The 21,083-nt window shown below is 50.5% G+C and overlaps 1 protein-coding gene across 1 annotated transcript in view; it reads left to right on the top strand.

The window, feature by feature from the left end:
- The window catches only part of abhd18 (abhydrolase domain containing 18), a gene marked incomplete at its 3' end in the record, with an annotated part of 25,820 nt that extends 5,501 nt beyond the window's left edge, over positions 1-20,319 (top strand). The window contains exons 3-14 of the mRNA XM_079268739.1: positions 1,089-1,173; positions 1,279-1,379; positions 1,922-1,997; positions 2,363-2,457; positions 2,778-2,816; positions 12,407-12,545; positions 12,654-12,743; positions 13,903-14,004; positions 14,493-14,728; positions 15,037-15,173; positions 16,784-16,898; positions 20,262-20,319. Of these exons, the coding sequence (XP_079124865.1) occupies positions 1,089-1,173; positions 1,279-1,379; positions 1,922-1,997; positions 2,363-2,457; positions 2,778-2,816; positions 12,407-12,545; positions 12,654-12,743; positions 13,903-14,004; positions 14,493-14,728; positions 15,037-15,173; positions 16,784-16,898; positions 20,262-20,319 (1,273 nt within the window). The remainder of the gene's footprint in view (positions 1-1,088; positions 1,174-1,278; positions 1,380-1,921; positions 1,998-2,362; positions 2,458-2,777; positions 2,817-12,406; positions 12,546-12,653; positions 12,744-13,902; positions 14,005-14,492; positions 14,729-15,036; positions 15,174-16,783; positions 16,899-20,261) is intronic.
- Positions 20,320-21,083: the final 764 nt, after the last annotated feature.

The following is a 21,083-nucleotide window of genomic DNA, read 5'->3' on the forward strand; positions in this document are numbered from 1 at the left end:
GAACCAGTGATGGAGCAGATTGTGCTGGTGTAGATGTGGAACCAGTGATGGAGCAGACTGTGCTGGTGTAGATGTGGAACCAGTGATGGAGCAGACTGTGCTGGTGTAGATGTGGAACCAGTGATGGAGCAGACTGTGCTGGTGTAGATGTAGAACCAGTGATGGAGCAGACTGTGCTGGTGTAGATGTGGAACCAGTGATGGAGCAGACTGTGCTGGTGTAGATGTGGAACCAGTGATGGAGCAGACTGTGCTGGTGCTGATGTGGAACCAGTGATGGAGCAGACTGTGCTGGTGTAGATGTGGAACCAGTGATGGAGCAGACTGTGCTGGTGTAGATGTGGAACCAGTGATGGAGCAGACTGTGCCGGTGTAGATGTGGAACCAGTGATGGAGCAGACTGTGCCGGTGTAGATGTGGAACCAGTAATGGAGCAGACTGTGCCGGTGTAGATGTGGAACCAGTGATGGAGCAGACTGTGCTGGTGTAGATGTGGAATCAGTGATGGAGCAGACTGTGCCGGTGTAGATGTGGAACCAGTGATGGAGCAGACTGTGCTGGTGTAGATGTGGAACCAGTGATGGAGCAGACTGTGCCGGTGTAGATGTGGAACCAGTGATGGAGCAGACTGTGCCGGTGCTGATGTGGAACCAGTGATGGAGCAGACTGTGCTGGTGTAGATGTGGAACCAGTGATGGAGCAGACTGTGCTGGTGTAGATGTGGAACCAGTGATGGAGCAGACTGTGCTGGTGTAGATGTGGAACCAGTGATGGAGCAGACTGTGCTGGTGTAGATGTGGAACCAGTGATGGAGCAGACTGTGCTGGTGTAGATGTGGAACCAGTGATGGAGCAGACTGTGCTGGTGTAGATGTGGAACCAGTGATGGAGCAGACTGTGCTGGTGTAGATGTGGAACCAGTGATGGAGCAGACTGTGCTGGTGTAGATGTGGAACCAGTGATGGAGCAGACTGTGCTGCTGTAGATGTGGAACCAGTAATGGAGCAGACTGTGCTGGTGTAGATGTGGAACCAGTGATGGAGCAGACTGTGCTGGTGTAGAGCTGATCTGTTCTCTTGGTGTTCTACAGAATCTTTGAGTTCCGTAAGATCATTGGAGACAGAGAGAGGTGCCGGTCTCTGGTGCCTGAAGACTATCCAGTCCATATAAACAAGGTACTAACTCCATGTGTTCTCTCTTCATTGCTCACTCGTATAACTCGTACTGTATTCTCACGTGTGTGTGTGTGTGTGTGTGTGTGTGTGTGTGTGTGTGTGCAGACAGAGGAGCACATTGACTGTCACATCCATGATGGCTTCTTCATCTCTCCTCTGGAGCACTTTGTTCCTGGGATCCTTCCAGCAGAGGCAGTCAAAGCCAGGTACAGAGCACCATGTGGTCCTCTGCTGCTGAGGCCAACGCAGTGTTACATCTGAAGACACACTTTACCTTCTCACCGGTCACAATAGCCACATGTTCTAAAGCGCCTCTATCAGAGATACATCGGTCCATCGGCCTGTCAGCCAAACCAGATGGTTTTCTGCCGATCAGTCGCATCTTTCTGAGTTTTACGCCGGCACACAGCGGCCGCACACACACACAGCATGTTGACGGTGTGGAAGATCTGAAGTGCGAGTCATGGGACACTTGTTATCTGTGAATTGATTCCCATCATGCTGCTCAGCCAGCACCGAGTCTCTCTAGCACAGTCCTGAGCTAACGGCTAACGTTAACGCCATCGTGATGTGTTCAAAAGCAATCTTGTAAAATGTAGTTTTAGGCGAGGAATTAGAATTACTCCGGTTGTTTGGAGGAGATGTTTTCACAGCAATATAAGGTAGAAGAGGGGAAGGTTTCACCTCCCAACACTGCCTTTAAGCAGCTTATAACACATGCTGAAGCTGTGTGTGGCTGTTGTTTCAGGTTCCAGTTCATAGTTCCCAAGAGGTGGCAGAAGAACAGACCAGTATGCATCCAGTTGGCAGGGACCGGAGACCACGTAAGACTCTGAAGCTCTAAACCTCGCCGTGTAGAGTCCACCTCGAGGAGGAGGACGCCACACCACCAACACCTGCCTTGTTCTCTACTCACCTGTTCTTCTATGAATAGTGACTTTGATATGAACATGTAATACTCACTGTAAGATACAAGTCACGCTCTTTCACAGCAGCACTGAGGAACTAGAAAGTGTTTCACAACAAGCTGTGTGTAGGTGCATGTTTGCTCAGTGACCATCGTCTGTTTGCAACGGGAAACAGTTCAGAGCTGCACGAGTAGAACACTGGAGAGATGTTTGTGTTCTCTGTACCGTCTGACCGTAAGCATTAATGACACGCGTGTGTGTGTGTGTGGTTGCGTGTGCAGTTCTTCTGGCGGCGGCGGACCCTGATGGCCAGGCCCATGGTCAAAGAGGCAGGAATGGCCTCACTGCTTCTGGAGAACCCTTATTATATCCTTCTGTTGTCTCTTTAAACCCAACAGCTGTCTCTGCACAGCCTCACTTTGATGAAGCTCCCTCCCGTTTGATCTGATCACCATGACATCATCAGACCTGACAGAGCTCCTACAGTAGGGTGTGTTCAGTGTTTACCCAATAACGTGACTACTTAGTAGGCTCATGATGGAGAGAATACGGTGTGGAATGATGAGACACCCATAGAAGAGATCACACACATGGGACAGCTACAGGAGAGAACTCAGCCCATCCTCAGCTCATATGTTCACATCTTCTACATTCATCTGCTGTACGCTGTCTGTGAACATGGTTTTATTCCTTGACTGACCTCTTACATGGCTACCGTAAACCCAAAGACCAGCTGTGAGTGTCCTTCCACTCACTCAGGAGTCTCTTGGTTGATTGATAAGCGTTTTGCCAATTGGCTGGTTTTAACTTCATGATTAGATAAAAGGGAGCAGAAGGAGACAAAGGATCTTCAGTTTGCATTTCACAGCTAGAGCTGCAAAATAATAATAATAATACATTTTATTCATAGAGCACTCAAAGACACTTTACATTAAAATCATCAAATATAAAAGCTACACACTAACTACATAAAACACACGATTGGTCACACATTGAAGCAGCTCTGTGAAGGTGGTCTTGAGTTGATTTGAACAGCAGCAGTGTGTTTGAACTAATACAGTACAGACAGCAGCAGCAGTGTGTTTGAACTCATGCAGTACAGACAGCAGCAGCAGTGTGTTTGAACTCATGCAGTACAGACAGCAGCAGTGTGTTTGAACTAATGCAGTACAGACAGCAGCAGTGTGTTTGAACTAATGCAGTACAGACAGCAGCAGTGTGTTTGAACTAATGCAGTACAGACAGCAGCAGTGTGTTTGAACCAATGCAGTACAGACAGCAGCAGCAGTGTGGTTGAACCAATGCAGTACAGACAGCAGCAGCAGTGTGGTTGAACTAATGCAGTACAGACAGCAGCAGCAGTGTGGTTGAACTAATGCAGTACAGACAGCAGCAGTAGTGTGGTTGAACTAATGCAGTACAGACAGCAGCAGCAGTGTTTGAACTAATGCAGTACAGACAGCAGCAGCAGTGTGTTTGAACTCATGCAGTACAGACAGCAGCAGCAGTGTGGTTGAACTCATGCAGTACAGACAGCAGCAGCAGTGTGGTTGAACTCATGCAGTACAGACAGCAGCAGCAGTGTGTTTGAACTCATGCAGTACAGACAGCAGCAGCAGTACAGACAGCAGCAGCAGTGTGTTTGAACTAATGCAGTACAGACAGCAGCAGCAGTGTGGTTGAACTAATGCAGTACAGACAGCAGCAGCAGTGTGTTTGAACTAATGCAGTACAGACAGCAGCAGCAGTGTGGTTGAACTAATGCAGTACAGACAGCAGCAGCAGTGTGTTTGAACTAATGCAGTACAGACAGCAGCAGCAGTGTGGTTGAACTAATGCAGTACAGACAGCAGCAGCAGTGTGTTTGAACTAATGCAGTACAGACAGCAGCAGCAGTGTGGTTGAACTAATGCAGTACAGACAGCAGCAGCAGTGTGTTTGAACTAATGCAGTACGTACAGCAGCAGCAGTGTGTTTGAACTAATGCAGTACAGACAGCAGCAGCAGTGTGTTTGAACTAATGCAGTACAGACAGCAGCAGCAGTGTGGTTGAACTAATGCAGTACAGACAGCAGCAGCAGTGTGGTTGAACTAATGCAGTACAGACAGCAGCAGCAGTGTGGTTGAACTAATGCAGTACAGGCAGCAGCAGCAGTGTGGTTGAACTAATGCAGTACAGACAGCAGTAGCAGTGTGGTTGAACTAATGCAGTACAGACAGCAGCAGCAGTGTGGTTGAACTAATGCAGTACAGACAGCAGCAGCAGTGTGGTTGAACTAATGCAGTACAGACAGCAGCAGCAGTGTGGTTGAACTAATGCAGTACAGACAGCAGCAGCAGTGTGTTTGAACTAGTGCAGTACAGACAGCAGTAGTGTGTTTGAACTCATGCAGTACAGACAGCAGCAGCAGTGTGGTTGAAGTCATGCAGTACAGACAGCAGCAGCAGTGTGGTTGAAGTCATGCAGTACAGACAGCAGCAGCAGTGTGGTTGAACTAATGCAGTACAGACAGCAGCAGCAGTGTGGTTGAACTAATGCAGTACAGACAGCAGCAGCAGTGTGGTTGAACTCATGCAGTACAGACAGCAGCAGTGTGTTTGAACTCATGCAGTACAAACAGCAGCAGCAGTGTGTTTGAAGTCATGCAGTACAGACAGCAGCAGCAGTGTGTTTGAACTCATGCAGTACAGACAGCAGCAGTGTGTTTGAACTCATGCAGTACAAACAGCAGCAGCAGTGTGTTTGAAGTCATGCAGTACAGACAGCAGCAGCAGTGTGTTTGAACTAATGCAGTACAGACAGCAGCAGTGTGGTTGAACTCATGCAGTACAGACAGCAGCAGCAGTGTGGTTGAACTCATGCAGTACAGACAGCAGCAGCAGTGTGTTTGAACAAATGCAGTACAGACAGCAGCAGCAGTGTGTTTGAACTCATGCAGTACAGACAGCAGCAGCAGTGTGGTTGAACTAATGCAGTACATACAGCAGCAGCAGTGTGGTTGAACTAATGCAGTACAGACAGCAGCAGCAGTGTGGTTGAACTAATGCAGTACAGACAGCAGCAGCAGTGTGGTTGAACTAATGCAGTACAGACAGCAGCAGTAGTGTGGTTGAACTAATGCAGTACAGACAGCAGCAGCAGTGTTTGAACTAATGCAGTACAGACAGCAGCAGCAGTGTGTTTGAACTCATGCAGTACAGACAGCAGCAGCAGTGTGGTTGAACTCATGCAGTACAGACAGCAGCAGCAGTGTGGTTGAACTCATGCAGTACAGACAGCAGCAGCAGTGTGTTTGAACTCATGCAGTACAGACAGCAGCAGCAGTACAGACAGCAGCAGCAGTGTGTTTGAACTAATGCAGTACAGACAGCAGCAGCAGTGTGGTTGAACTAATGCAGTACAGACAGCAGCAGTGTGTTTGAACTAATGCAGTACAGACAGCAGCAGCAGTGTGGTTGAACTAATGCAGTACAGACAGCAGCAGCAGTGTGGTTGAACTAATGCAGTACAGACAGCGGCAGCAGTGTGGTTGAACTAATGCAGTACAGACGGCAGCAGCAGTGTGGTTGAACTAATGCAGTACAGACGGCAGCAGCAGTGTGGTTGAACTAATGCAGTACAGACAGCATCAGCAGTGTGTTTGAACTAATGCAGTACAGACAGCAGCAGTGTGGTTGAACTCATGCAGTACAGACAGCAGCAGTGTGGTTGAACTCATGCAGTACAGACAGCAGCAGCAGTGTGTTTGAACTCATGCAGTACAGACAGCAGCAGCAGTGTGTTTGAACTCATGCAGTACAGACAGCAGCAGCAGTGTGGTTGAACTAATGCAGTACAGACAGCAGCAGCAGTGTGTTTGAACTAATGCAGTACGTACAGCAGCAGCAGTGTGTTTGAACTAATGCAGTACAGACAGCAGCAGCAGTGTGTTTGAACTAATGCAGTACAGACAGCAGCAGCAGTGTGTTTGAACTCATGCAGTACAGACAGCAGCAGCAGCAGTGTGTTTGAACTCATGCAGTACAGACAGCAGCAGCAGCAGTGTGTTTGAACTCATGCAGTACAGACAGCAGCAGCAGTGTGGTTGAACTCATGCAGTACAGACATGAGCAGCAGTGTGTTTGAACAAATGCAGTACAGACAGCAGCAGCAGTGTGGTTGAACGAATGCAGTACAGACAGCAGCAGCAGTGTGGTTGAACTAATGCAGTACAGACAGCAGCAGCAGTGTGTTTGAACTAATGCAGTACAGACAGCAGCAGCAGTGTGGTTGAACTAATGCAGTACAGACAGCAGCAGCAGTGTGTTTGAACTAGTGCAGTACAGACAGCAGTAGTGTGTTTGAACTCATGCAGTACAGACAGCAGCAGCAGTGTGGTTGAAGTCATGCAGTACAGACAGCAGCAGCAGTGTGGTTGAACTAATGCAGTACAGACAGCAGCAGCAGTGTGGTTGAACTAATGCAGTACAGACAGCAGCAGCAGTGTGTTTGAACTAATGCAGTACAGACAGCAGCAGCAGTGTGTTTGAACTAATGCAGTACAGACAGCAGCAGCAGTGTGTTTGAACTAATGCAGTACAGACAGCAGCAGCAGTGTGTTTGAACTAATGCAGTACAGACAGCAGCAGCAGTGTGTTTGAACTCATGCAGTACAGACAGCAGCAGTGTGTTTGAACTCATGCAGTACAAACAGCAGCAGCAGTGTGTTTGAAGTCATGCAGTACAGACAGCAGCAGCAGTGTGTTTGAACTAATGCAGTACAGACAGCAGCAGTGTGGTTGAACTCATGCAGTACAGACAGCAGCAGCAGTGTGGTTGAACTCATGCAGTACAGACAGCAGCAGCAGTGTGTTTGAACAAATGCAGTACAGACAGCAGCAGCAGTGTGTTTGAACTCATGCAGTACAGACAGCAGCAGCAGTGTGGTTGAACTAATGCAGTACAGACAGCAGCAGCAGTGTGGTTGAACTAATGCAGTACAGACAGCAGCAGCAGTGTGGTTGAACTAATGCAGTACAGACAGCAGCAGCAGTGTGGTTGAGCTAATGCAGTACAGACCGCAGCAGTAGTGTGGTTGAACTAATGCAGTACAGACAGCAGCAGCAGTGTTTGAACTAATGCAGTACAGACAGCAGCAGCAGTGTGTTTGAACTCATGCAGTACAGACAGCAGCAGCAGTGTGGTTGAACTCATGCAGTACAGACAGCAGCAGCAGTGTGTTTGAACTCATGCAGTACAGACAGCAGCAGCAGTACAGACAGCAGCAGCAGTGTGTTTGGACTAATGCAGTACAGACAGCAGCAGCAGTGTGTTTGAACTAATGCAGTACAGACAGCAGCAGCAGTGTCGTTGAACTAATGCAGTACAGACAGCAGCAGCAGTGTGGTTGAACTAATGCAGTACAGACAGCGGCAGCAGTGTGGTTGAACTAATGCAGTACAGACGGCAGCAGCAGTGTGGTTGAACTAATGCAGTACAGACGGCAGCAGCAGTGTGGTTGAACTAATGCAGTACAGACAGCATCAGCAGTGTGTTTGAACTAATGCAGTACAGACAGCAGCAGTGTGGTTGAACTCATGCAGTACAGACAGCAGCAGTGTGGTTGAACTCATGCAGTACAGACAGCAGCAGCAGTGTGTTTGAACACATGCAGTACAGACAGCAGCAGCAGTGTGTTTGAACTCATGCAGTACAGACAGCAGCAGCAGTGTGGTTGAACTAATGCAGTACAGACAGCAGCAGCAGTGTGTTTGAACTAATGCAGTACGTACAGCAGCAGCAGTGTGTTTGAACTAATGCAGTACAGACAGCAGCAGCAGTGTGTTTGAACTAATGCAGTACAGACAGCAGCAGCAGTGTGGTTGAACTAATGCAGTACAGACAGCAGCAGCAGTGTGGTTGAACTAATGCAGTACAGACAGCAGCAGCAGTGTGGTTGAACTAATGCAGTACAGGCAGCAGCAGCAGTGTGGTTGAACTAATGCAGTACAGACAGCAGTAGCAGTGTGGTTGAACTAATGCAGTACAGACAGCAGCAGCAGTGTGGTTGAACTAATGCAGTACAGACAGCAGCAGCAGTGTGGTTGAACTAATGCAGTACAGACAGCAGCAGCAGTGTGGTTGAACTAATGCAGTACAGACAGCAGCAGCAGTGTGTTTGAACTAGTGCAGTACAGACAGCAGTAGTGTGTTTGAACTCATGCAGTACAGACAGCAGCAGCAGTGTGGTTGAAGTCATGCAGTACAGACAGCAGCAGCAGTGTGGTTGAACTAATGCAGTACAGACAGCAGCAGCAGTGTGGTTGAACTAATGCAGTACAGACAGCAGCAGCAGTGTGGTTGAACTAATGCTGTACAGACAGCAGCAGCAGTGTGTTTGAACTAATGCAGTACAGACAGCAGCAGCAGTGTGTTTGAACTAATGCAGTACAGACAGCAGCAGCAGGGTGTTTGAACGAATGCAGTACAGACAGCAGCAGCAGTGTGTTTGAACTCATGCAGTACAGACAGCAGCAGTAGTGTGTTTGAACTCATGCAGTACAGACAGCAGCAGCAGTGTGGTTGAACAAATGCAGTACAGACAGCAGCAGTGTGGTTGAACGACTGCAGCACAGACAGCAGCAGCAGTGTGTTTGAACTAATGCAGTACAGACAGCAGCAGCAGTGTGTTTGAACTAATGCAGTACAGACTGCAGCAGCAGTGTGTTTGAACTCATGCAGTACAGACAGCAGCAGCAGTGTGTTTGAACTCATGCAGTACAGATAGCAGCAGTGTGTTTGAACTAATGCAGTACAGACAGCAGCAGTGTGTTTGAACTAATGCAGTACAGACAGCAGCAGCAGTGTGTTTGAACTAATGCAGTACAGACTGCAGCAGCAGTGTGTTTGAACTCATGCAGTACAGACAGCAGCAGCAGTGTGTTTGAACTCATGCAGTACAGATAGCAGCAGTGTGTTTGAACTAATGCAGTGCAGACAGCAGCAGTGTGTTTGAACTAATGCAGTACAGACAGCAGCAGTGTGTTTGAACTAATGCAGTACAGACAGCAGCAGTGTGTTTGAACCAATGCAGTACAGACAGCAGCAGTGTGTTTGAACCAATGCAGTACAGACAGCAGCAGCAGTGTGGTTGAACTAATGCAGTACAGACAGCAGCAGCAGTGTGTTTGAACTCATGCAGTACAGACAGCAGCAGCAGCAGTGTGTTTGAACTCATGCAGTACAGACAGCAGCAGCAGCAGTGTGTTTGAACTCATGCAGTACAGACAGCAGCAGCAGTGTGGTTGAACTCATGCAGTACAGACATGAGCAGCAGTGTGTTTGAACAAATGCAGTACAGACAGCAGCAGCAGTGTGGTTGAACGAATGCAGTACAGACAGCAGCAGCAGTGTGGTTGAACTAATGCAGTACAGACAGCAGCAGCAGTGTGTTTGAACTAATGCAGTACAGACAGCAGCAGCAGTGTGTTTGAACTAATGCAGTACAGACAGCAGCAGCAGTGTGTTTGAACTAATGCAGTACAGACAGCAGCAGCAGTGTGTTTGAACTCATGCAGTACAGACAGCAGCAGTGTGTTTGAACTCATGCAGTACAAACAGCAGCAGCAGTGTGTTTGAAGTCATGCAGTACAGACAGCAGCAGCAGTGTGTTTGAACTAATGCAGTACAGACAGCAGCAGTGTGGTTGAACTCATGCAGTACAGACAGCAGCAGCAGTGTGGTTGAACTCATGCAGTACAGACAGCAGCAGCAGTGTGTTTGAACAAATGCAGTACAGACAGCAGCAGCAGTGTGTTTGAACTCATGCAGTACAGACAGCAGCAGCAGTGTGGTTGAACTAATGCAGTACAGACAGCAGCAGCAGTGTGGTTGAACTAATGCAGTACAGACAGCAGCAGCAGTGTGGTTGAACTAATGCAGTACAGACAGCAGCAGCAGTGTGGTTGAACTAATGCAGTACAGACAGCAGCAGTAGTGTGGTTGAACTAATGCAGTACAGACAGCAGCAGCAGTGTTTGAACTAATGCAGTACAGACAGCAGCAGCAGTGTGTTTGAACTCATGCAGTACAGACAGCAGCAGCAGTGTGGTTGAACTCATGCAGTACAGACAGCAGCAGCAGTGTGGTTGAACTCATGCAGTACAGACAGCAGCAGCAGTGTGGTTGAACTAATGCAGTACAGCCTCAGGATGTAGGAGCACACATTCATCTCAATCTGTGAAAGTTGTATCTACATGGATCTATGTTGGTGGTGCTTCAAGATGCAGAGGATACATGAGAACGTGAATGTATATTTGATCCAGCGTTCAGTACTTCAGCTTGACCCCTGAAGGCAAGGCAAGTTTATTTGTATAGCACATTTCAACAACAAGGTAATTCAAAGTGCTTCACATAAAACCATTAAAATCATCAAAACATAAGGCAAAAGAAAAGGAGATTTAAAAACAATTAAAGAAATAAAATTCAGTCGTAAATGCAGTAATGCAGGAAATTGATTAATATATTCATTGAATGTGGTTAAATTAAAGGGAGCAGCAAACAGAAAAGTCTTCAATCTTGATTTAAATGAGCTGAGGGTCTCAGCAGACCTGCAGCTTTCTGGGACTTTGTTCCAGATATTTGGAGCAGAAAAACTGAACGCTGCTTCTCCATGTTTAGTTCTGACTCTGGGAACAGAAAGTAGACCGGTCCCAGACGACCTGAGGGGTCGGGATGGTTCATAAGGTAGCAGCAGATCAGAGATGTATTTTGGCCCTAAACCATTCAGTGCTTTGTAAACCAACAGTAGGATTTTAAAGTCAATTCTTTGTTGGACAGGAAGCCAGTGCAAAGACCTCAGAACTGGAGTGATGTGGTCCACCCTCCTGGTCTTAGTGAGGACTCGAGCTGCAGCGTTCTGAATCAGCTGCAGCTTTCTGACGGACTTTTTACAGAGACCTGTAAACACACCGTTACAGTAGTCCAGTCTGCTGAAGATAAATGCGTGGACAAGTTTTTCCAAATCCTGTTGAGACATAAGTCCTCTAATCCTTGATATATTCTTCAGGTGATAGTAGGCTGATTTTGTAATTGTCTTGAGTAGAGGAGATAGCTGCTTATCCAGGTCATCAGCTGGAGATTTCGGATCCTGCGACAATGGAGCAAATCTGTTTTGAAGTTGTAGGCTTGGTTGTTGTGGAGGTATTTTGCAGGTTTTACTTTCCTTAGCTGTCCTTGGCTTTGTCCGTCTGGGTGCAGGGGTTGAGGAGGAGTTCTGCCCGTGTGCTAGTGCAGGCCAGTCAGTCGCATAAGATTCATTATCTGCTCTGTCCTCCGTTTCTTGGTAGGCCTGGTTATGCTAGTTAGCTGTGTCTTAGCTTGCATTTGTCCAGTGCTTTGAGTCCATGGTAGAGTGGTATCATTCCCATACAGTCCATTTACTTCCGCGTTTACTTCTAGTCGGTAGATTTTTGTTTCCAAGACTGCAATCTTCTGTAGGATTTTGTAGTAGTCATCCGTGGAGAAGGGAGGCATCTTGCTGCTACTTAGCTTTAGCTTAGCTGCTAGTTAGCAGTAGCCAACAATCTAAATAGCTCGACGACTTTCTGGATTTGTCTTCACTCAAACGTTGAAGAGTGATAGATGTGATATATCTGGCAAATTGAAGCAAGAAAATGCAAGCAGAGGTACAGAGGCAAGAGCAAGCAGCAAAGCGACTGCACTCTCTCATCAAGGTCGTAGAAAGTGAAGGCTTTACAGAGGTCGTAGTTCGTTCCTTCAGAGGACAGCAGCTGTTGTCTGCTTGGATTGACAGCAGTTCCAATGCATCCCAGAGGTCCAACAACAACAAGTATGAAAACGTGACGCATGACTGACCTCTCCACTGTTGCTCTGTGCTCAGTCTGTTCCTCCACCACTAAGCTCAATACACTACTTCTGTGCTTTGCTATGAGTCTCATGGCTCCAGAGCTCTAATGGAAGCAGTTGATTCAGGCAAGTCAGTGTGATCTATAGAGTAGAATCACAACTGACAGATGTGCCTCAATGGGCTTGATCTGTACATGACAGGACAGCTGGTGTCCTCAGAGCCTGGGGTTGCATGAGGAGGAAGTCCCCATGCTGAAACATGCCTCAGTGTCTCAGTGAAGTGCGCTACAGGAATGATTTGAGACTTCTTAGTCTCATGACTGTTGGAATCCCTTCTAACTGCTGTGAATCCAGGCTGATGACAGCTGCTGTAAGGGAAGCAGGAAGGACACTCAGGGGGATTGTCATTGGACTTGTCCTTTACAGCTGGGATGAATTCAGTGTCAGTAAGCAGGGACATTATTTGTGAGTATTGCAGGCGCTCCAGTCTAAAGAACGTGTCCGACCTGTTTGTGATGGGAGGGGCTCTGATCCTGGAGTCGACGGTGCTCCTCCGGTGGCTGGAGAGAGAAGGTTACTGGCCACTAGGAATGACTGGCATCTCCATGGGAGGCTTTGTGAGTCATTCTCTCTGTTAAAGTAAATACTTCACATCAAGCCTGCATACAAATCCACGTGTATACAGTATAATACCCAGTATTTGTCCTGTATGTCTTTGTGTCCAGATGGCGTCCCTGGCAGTGACCAACTGGCCGAAGCCCATCCCTCTGATTCCCTGCTTGTCCTGGTCCACTGCCTCCAGTGTGTTCACCACGGTAACGCTCTGTCCCCCTGACACACACCACCTCTTTACAGCAGACTACAGATGACATCATCACCAAACACCAGTGTCTTTAACCTCACTGGTTGATGGCTGTGACAGTGTGCAATCAATGGTAATGAGCCTGATACTATCAGCTCTAATGATATCCATGTTACACTCCAGACTGGCAATGATAGTCGGCTACCGTCACTGTGGCGTGGTGTCGGTCTTACTGAACGGCCTTCCCATGAATATAAACTCTGCAGCACTGCTCTCAGGGCAGCAGAGACATGATAATATGTTGTGTGGGCTGTTAATAGATTCATTGAGTTGTTTCTGGGATCACATTTACTTTCATTAAAAACTGAGCAGAATGGTTGACTCATCCATGCAAACAGAACGTAGGTCTTGGGGATTTACTCAGCACAAAGCCTTGTGACTGTACCAGAAACGTCTTCAGTTCACTCAACAAGAAAATAATTCCAGCCTGACCTGACCTCCTGTCAGCAGCTGCTGACGAAGGTCAGCGTGCCATCGGTTCATCTCCATGAACACATACACGCATAAACCAAATAGCTCAGGGAGGCGGGTCATCATGCATGGGCCATGACGGGCTCTCTGCCCTCACCGGCTCATACAGCGTCTGTCTCACGTACAGATGGGCATTTCTGCACACTTCATGAAATCATGTAAGGAAGGAACCTCTTCATGGACAACTACAGAGACCAATGAATACTTGACTGTACGGATGAGCAATATACAACAGTCACAGTACAATAGTACAGCAGCAAACAGCTGCTGTCAATGTAAAGATAACAGGAGTAATGTTTCTCTGTGCTGTGGTGACAGGCGGACCGGCCAGGCCTGCTTTTAGTGCACGTGAGCGTGCACCACTGCTCTGCTCATATAAGGTGGTTAGAGCTGATATCATCCCATCAGCAGCGTCGGTGCAGAGGCGCACCACCTCCGGTTCCCTCAGGTCAGCTCTGTCAGCACGTTAGCAGTGGTTGGTACTGCTAGCGCTGTTAGCACCATTAGCTATGAGCCCTCAGCTCAGGCATCGCCATGCCGACAGCCTCCAAATGCTCCCAGCCTACACCTCCAACATATCCGTGGTCAATGTGCACCCAGCCTGTGTGTGTGCGTGTGTGCGTGCGTGTGTGTGTGTGTAGGGAGTGCTGAGCACAGCAGTGCACTGGACAGAGCTGGAGAAGCAGTATACCATTAACTCTGTGTATGAGGAAGAGATCATCAAGCTGCTGGACTACTGTGGGGTGTGTTATCCTTCTACTTTGTGTTACTTACTCAAACTCTCACAAAGCAACTCAAAATGTCTAGAACTTGTAGAGTGTTTGGATTTCTCATAACAACTAGGGTGGTGGAATTGGCGAGAAGGTTACAGTTTGATTTGGATATGAAAGATGTATTAATGTGTCCCTAGCAGATGTATGAGCTACGACTAGAACACGTCCAAAGAAGTGACGTCATCATTGGTTTGTTGTAGCTTCACAGCTGCTCACTTGGCGTTGCTTTGTTTCATGTCAACATGAGATGACACTGACCACATTCGAAATGGTTCAGCTCTGTTGAACTATTGGACCATTTCAAACAGATCCATGAGATTTTTCATTCATAATAAACGGTCCAGTTAGAATTGGCTCTTTGAGGAAGCTCTCCAAGAAGCAGAGCAGTGATGAGGATTCTGTTGAACATACCAAACGCATGCATTAATAAGTCCATTGTATGTGTCCACATTCATCAGGCTGATTCCTTTAGGATGGGTCCAGACTTCACCCAGAATGTGGACTCTTTGGAGCATCTGTTGGGCCTGTCTGGAGATGTCAGAGCGTCAGTGGGTCACAACTCCAAAGCTGGAGGAGACGCTGAGGCTGGACAAGGCCTGTTGATTGGTGCAGGCCCTGAAGGGGGCGGGACGAGAGCGGACCAATCGTTCTCATCAGGGAACAGCACTGGGATGAGCTTGGGCACTCCACCAAGGTACTCAATCATTACGTTATTTCCAACAAAAGCTGCTGAAAGTGCGTTTTACAGTTTTTTTACGGACAAGGCTTCAAATATCACACACTACTTCTAAAGAAACCTACTTGGTAAATAGGGTGTGTCTGGACTGAGCCAGAAATGTCTCTGTTCTTTCTTACAGTTTCACATAACATTGTGTTGATACTTGACTCACAAATCATTGTGCTGTCACAATCAAATGTAATGAGCATGCTGTGCTGGAAGTAGAGCTGCTGTGTGGTTTAGTTGAGCTCAGTTGTATATCTGTTTGTTGAACGATCTCTCAGAAGCCTTGATGGAAGCGGCACACTGCAGGGGAAGAGGACGGACTCAGCCAGGTGCTGGCGGCCGTCGTTGCATCGAGAGTCTACCAGCTTCATGAAGGCAGTGATGGATGAGTGCACACACATGGCCAACTTCTCTGGTGAGTTCCAGTGCAGACACACCGAAATGGAAATGTTTCAGATTGGTACCAAAGAAATGTATCGATCCCCGTGGCTGTCGCCTAGCAACATCAGCTCTAACAGCCTGTATCCTACACGCTGCTGCTGTCCCCAAAGGCTCTGATGCAACAAGTACACGTCCTATGATACTGGCAGAAGTATGGATACCTACCCAATGCAGAAAGCAATGCACGGGTATCAGATTGATGTAACTCCACACGACGGGGAGGAGAGGTTCCTCGGGGAGAAGAGAATCGGAGGAGGACAAGCTGCATTCTGGATTCAAACTGATGTCACATGATGCTTGAAGAGTCTCAGCATCCAGTCATACGGACCAAAGATCTCCTTATCCTCGGTGGTAGAGCAGGTCGTCCTTCAATCAGAGGATCGCTGGTTCGATCCCCGGCTCCACTCGTCCATGTCACTGTGTCCTTGCTCCTGCAGGCTGGTCCTGTGGTGTGTGGATGGATGAATGACGACATGTAGTGTGAAAGAGCTTTGAGTGGTCGCAAGACTAGAAAAGAGAAATACAAGTCCAGTCCATGTACCATTTATCTCTGACATTATCCTCAGACAAGTGGGTCACAGTGGTAGAAACCACAGGTTAGCAAGGATTACTGGCACCAGTGTAGCTGGAAGAAAGATCTTGTCATGTTGACTGACACACGGAGCCCCAGGCAGACAGACAAAGCACCATTTACTCGTGAGAGTAGACCGTAGAAAGCTGAAGATATCGAGTTGCATTCACGATGAGAGCAACTGATTCATTCATCAATGCCTTACTTCATAACAAGACGAGAACAAGTCAAAGAACTCTGCTCGGATGATGGTAACAACTTCATTGGCAGTGAAGCTCTATGGACTAACAGAATCCTCCTTCGATCCATAAGGAGCTCCTGCAGAGAAGTATTCAGTGAACATTTAATCCTCCAAGAAGCCATCACTGAGGAGCATGGAAGAGACTACTGATCCATTAGAGAGGACTTCAACTGTACCTCTAAGGGTACAAAGTGACGCACTAACCTGTGAGGTATACATGTGTGTGCTCTGCTGTCATTGTAAGGCAATGACAGCATGTTCTGGAAATATGGACAAAGGAGCACTTGCCTCAGCTACAATAATGTCAGAAGTGAACCAGTCGAGCACAATTTGGCTGCTGGAGACATGCTAATCATCATGGAGCAGTCAGCACGCGGTACCTCTGGGTCATGGAGAGAGTTCTTCTGTCTGCTGCAGATAGGAGAGGACCAGGACCAGCTGAGTGGACAGGCCTGTCATGAAGAGCCTGATGGATGCTCTTGACACAACCTGTTTTGACATGACATGTCAAATACAATCACAATGCATTCAAAACAATACAAAAACCCAATGGAAATAAACACCCACATGAGATTCTACATATGATAAGACATGTTGGAAATATGTGCGCTAACATTAATTAGAATAGCTATTCTGAAAAGAGAGGTTTTGAGCAGTGATTCAATAGACTCCAGCCTCAGATCCACTAAAGAACAGCCTGCAGAGCAGCAACTGAGCAATATACGTAAGTGTGTACAGAGATACATGAGATGTGTGCTTCCCTTCGTCCTAGTCCCTGTAGACACCAGTCTCATCGTCGTGGTCCAGGCCAAAGAGTCAGGACACGACGCGAACCCCACGCAGGACGCGAACGCCTCGCAGGACGCGAACGCCTCGCAGGACGCGACGCGAACGCCTCGCAGGACGCGACGCGAACCCAACGCAGGACGCGAACGCCTCGCAGGACACGACGCGAACCCCACGCAGGACGCGAACGCCTCGCAGGACACGACGCGAACCCCACGCAGGACGCGAACGCCTCGCAGGACGCGAACGCCTCGCAGGACGCGACGCGAACGCCTCGCAGGACGCGACGCGAACCCAACGCAGGACGCGAACGCCTCGCAGGACACGACGCGAACCCCACGCAGGACGCGAACGCCTCGCAGGACACGACGCGAACCCCACGCAGGACGCGAACGCCTCGCAGGACGCGAACGCCTCGCAGGACGCGACGCGAACCCCACGCAGGACGCGAACGCCTCGCAGGACGCGACGCGAACCCCACGCAGGACGCGAACCCCACGCAGGACGCGAACGCCTCGCAGGACGCGACGCGAACCCCACGCAGGACGCGAACGCCTCGCAGGACACGACGCGAACCCAACGCAGGACGCGAACGCCTCGCAGGACGCGACGCGAACCCCACGCAGGACGCGAACGCCTCGCAGGACGCGAACGCCTCGCAGGACGCGACGCGAACCCAACGCAGGACGCGAACGCCTCGCAGGACACGACGCGAACCCCACGCAGGACGCGAACGCCTCGCAGGACACGACGCGAACCCCACGCAGGACGCGAACGCCTCGCAGGACGCGAACGCCTCGCAGGACGCGACGCGAACCCCACGCAGGACGCGAACGCCTCGCAGGACGCGACGCGAACCCCACGCAGGACGCGAACGCCTCGCAAGACACGACGCGAACCCCACGCAGGACACGACGCGAACCCCACGCAGGACGCGAACGCCTCGCAGGACGCGAACGCCTCGCAGGACACGACGCGAACCCCACGCAGGACGCGAACGCCTCGCAGGACACGACGCGAACCCCACGCAGGACGCGAACGCCTCGCAGGACGCGAACGCCTCGCAGGACACGACGCGAACCCCACGCAGGACGCGAACGCCTCGCAGGACGCGAACGCCTCGCAGGACGCGACGCGAACGCCTCGCAGGACACGACGCGAACCCCACGCAGGACGCGAACGCCTCGCAGGACGCGACGCGAACCCCACGCAGGACGCGACGCAAACCCCACGCAGGACGCGAACGCCTCACAGGACGTGAACCCCACGCAGGACGCGAACGCCTCGCAGGACGCGAACGCCTCGCAGGACGCGACGCGAACCCAACGCAGGACGCGAACGCCTCGCAGGACACGACGCGAACCCCACGCAGGACGCGAACGCCTCGCAGGACACGACGCGAACCCCACGCAGGACGCGAACGCCTCGCAGGACGCGAACGCCTCGCAGGACGCGACGCGAACCCCACGCAGGACGCGAACGCCTCGCAGGACACGACGCGAACGCCTCGCAGGACACGACGCGAACCCCACGCAGGACGCGAACGCCTCGCAGGACACGACGCGAACCCCACGCAGGACGCGAACGCCTCGCAGGACACGACGCGAACCCCACGCAGGACGCGAACGCCTCGCAGGACACGACGCGAACCCCACGCAGGACGCGAACGCCTCGCAGGACGCGAACGCCTCGCAGGACGCGACGCGAACCCCACGCAGGACGCGAACGCCTCGCAGGACACGACGCGAACCCCACGCAGGACGCGAACGCCTCGCAGGACGCGAACGCCTCGCAGGACACGACGCAAACCCCACGCAGGACGCGAACGCCTCGCAGGACGCGAACGCCTCGCAGGACACGACGCGAACCCCACGCAGGACGCGAACGCCTCGCAGGACGCGAACGCCTCGCAGGACACGACGCGAACCCCACGCAGGACGCGAACGCCTCGCAGGACACGACGCGAACCCCACGCAGGACGCGAACGCCTCGCAGGACGCGACGCGAACCCCACGCAGGACGCGAACGCCTCGCAGGACACGACGCGAACCCCACGCAGGACGCGAACGCCTCGCAGGACGTGAACGCCTCGCAGGACGCGAACGCCTCGCAGGACACGACGCGAACCCCACGCAGGACGCGAACGCCTCGCAGGACGCGAACGCCTCGCAGGACACGACGCGAACCCCACGCAGGACGCGAACGCCTCGCAGGACACGACGCGAACCCCACGCAGGACGCGACGCGAACCCCACGCAGGACGCGAACGCCTCGCAGGACGCGACGCGAACCCCACGCAGGACGCGAACGCCTCGCAAGACACGACGCGAACCCCACGCAGGACACGACGCGAACCCCACGCAGGACGCGAACGCCTCGCAGGACGCGAACGCCTCGCAGGACACGACGCGAACCCCACGCAGGACGCGAACGCCTCGCAGGACACGACGCGAACCCCACGCAGGACGCGAACGCCTCGCAGGACGCGAACGCCTCGCAGGACACGACGCGAACCCCACGCAGGACGCGAACGCCTCGCAGGACGCGAACGCCTCGCAGGACGCGACGCGAACGCCTCGCAGGACACGACGCGAACCCCACGCAGGACGCGAACGCCTCGCAGGACGCGACGCGAACCCCACGCAGGACGCGACGCAAACCCCACGCAGGACGCGAACGCCTCACAGGACGTGAACCCCACGCAGGACGCGAACGCCTCGCAGGACGCGACGCGAACCCCACGCAGGACGCGACGCAAACCCCCACGCAGGACGCGAACGCCTCGCAAGACACGACGCGAACCCCACGCAGGACGCGACGCGAACCCCACGCAGGACGCGAACGCCTCGCAGGACGCGACGCGAACCCCACGCAGGACGCGAACCCCACGCAGGACGCGACACAAACCCCCACGCAGGACGTGAACGCCTCGCAAGACACGACGCGAACCCCACGCAGGACGCGACGCGAACCCCACGCAGGACGCGAACGCCTCGCAGGACGCGACGCGAACCCCACGCAGGACGCGACGCGAACCCCACGCTTCGTCATTAACGGACAATGCATATGGTCAACATCGATGTAATTAACACAATGACAAGAGCGAACTCACAAGAACCGTCACACATATTCACAACAAAGCATGACAAAACAATCCAGCAACGCTCACACTATCTTAATGTATAAAACATCTACAATAATTAAACAAAACTACTTATAAATGGAACAACAAAATACAATATCAAATAAATAGCTCCAACAGTAGTCACTGCTCGCTGCCTGGTTCTTGTGTGAAAAATGTCGCTTCATAATAAATTTCAAAAACTGCGTTAACGCGCGATAATATAATTGTCGGCGTTGATGAGTTAACGCGTTAACTTGCACAGCACTAATGTTTCCAGGACCGTGTCTTTGTCACACATGTTTCTGTATCGTTGCTTGATCATTGATCTGTTTCCTTCCAGACGGGCCATCTATGATGCATTCGACAGATTCTGCCTGAAGTATCCCGACCTGCACTAGCCATGGCCGGCTGAAGCACCAGGATCAGTGGCTGGGTATTCCTGTCCCCAAACCAAAAGCTTTGCTTTCTCATCTTTTATATCAGATAATTACAGAAAATGACTAAAACTAAAGATATCAAAAATATCTGCAGCAGTGAGTGTTTGTTAAACTAACACTCAGGCCTTTAGTTTGACTTCAGTAAGTGGACTGTAACCCTGTGGCAGTGCACATTCTCCGGTGTTGTCAATGTTTTACGTGGATAAATGTGGATAGCACACAGACACGTCCTGTAATATTGTATTAGAATGACCAACATGTGCACAATGCAGATTGTCCTTTGATCTGGTAGATATCAGCCTCACTGGTCACAGTTCTCTCTTCAGTGGTCAGCTGCTGCTAACTGGTACCCAACATTTCTACTGTGTCTCTACCAGTGTGACAGGCTTCATTTCTTTCGTGGGAGCAGCACAAGGACCTGTCAATGGAACTTGACTTATCACCTTATTAGGTTTTTGAACGTGAAGCGTTCTTTTTACCAACTCCTGAAAAAAACATATAGCACAGCATACCAGTAGTTCTTCGAATGCATTTTAAAGAAACGTCACTAGAGACCTGAGATATGTAAGAGATTTATTCCCAGAATGCTGAAGATGGTGAATAATGTTGTATTTTCCTGTGTGGCCTCATGATGGTGCTGACGTCGCACTGTGACTATGAATAAAAACAGTGATGAAGAAACTTCGTTTAAATTGGCTCAGTGTTGGTAACATGACCTGACCTGG

Source organism: Melanostigma gelatinosum, assembly GCF_949748355.1.
Source record: "Melanostigma gelatinosum genome assembly, chromosome: 5".
NCBI lineage: Eukaryota > Metazoa > Chordata > Actinopteri > Perciformes > Zoarcidae > Melanostigma > Melanostigma gelatinosum.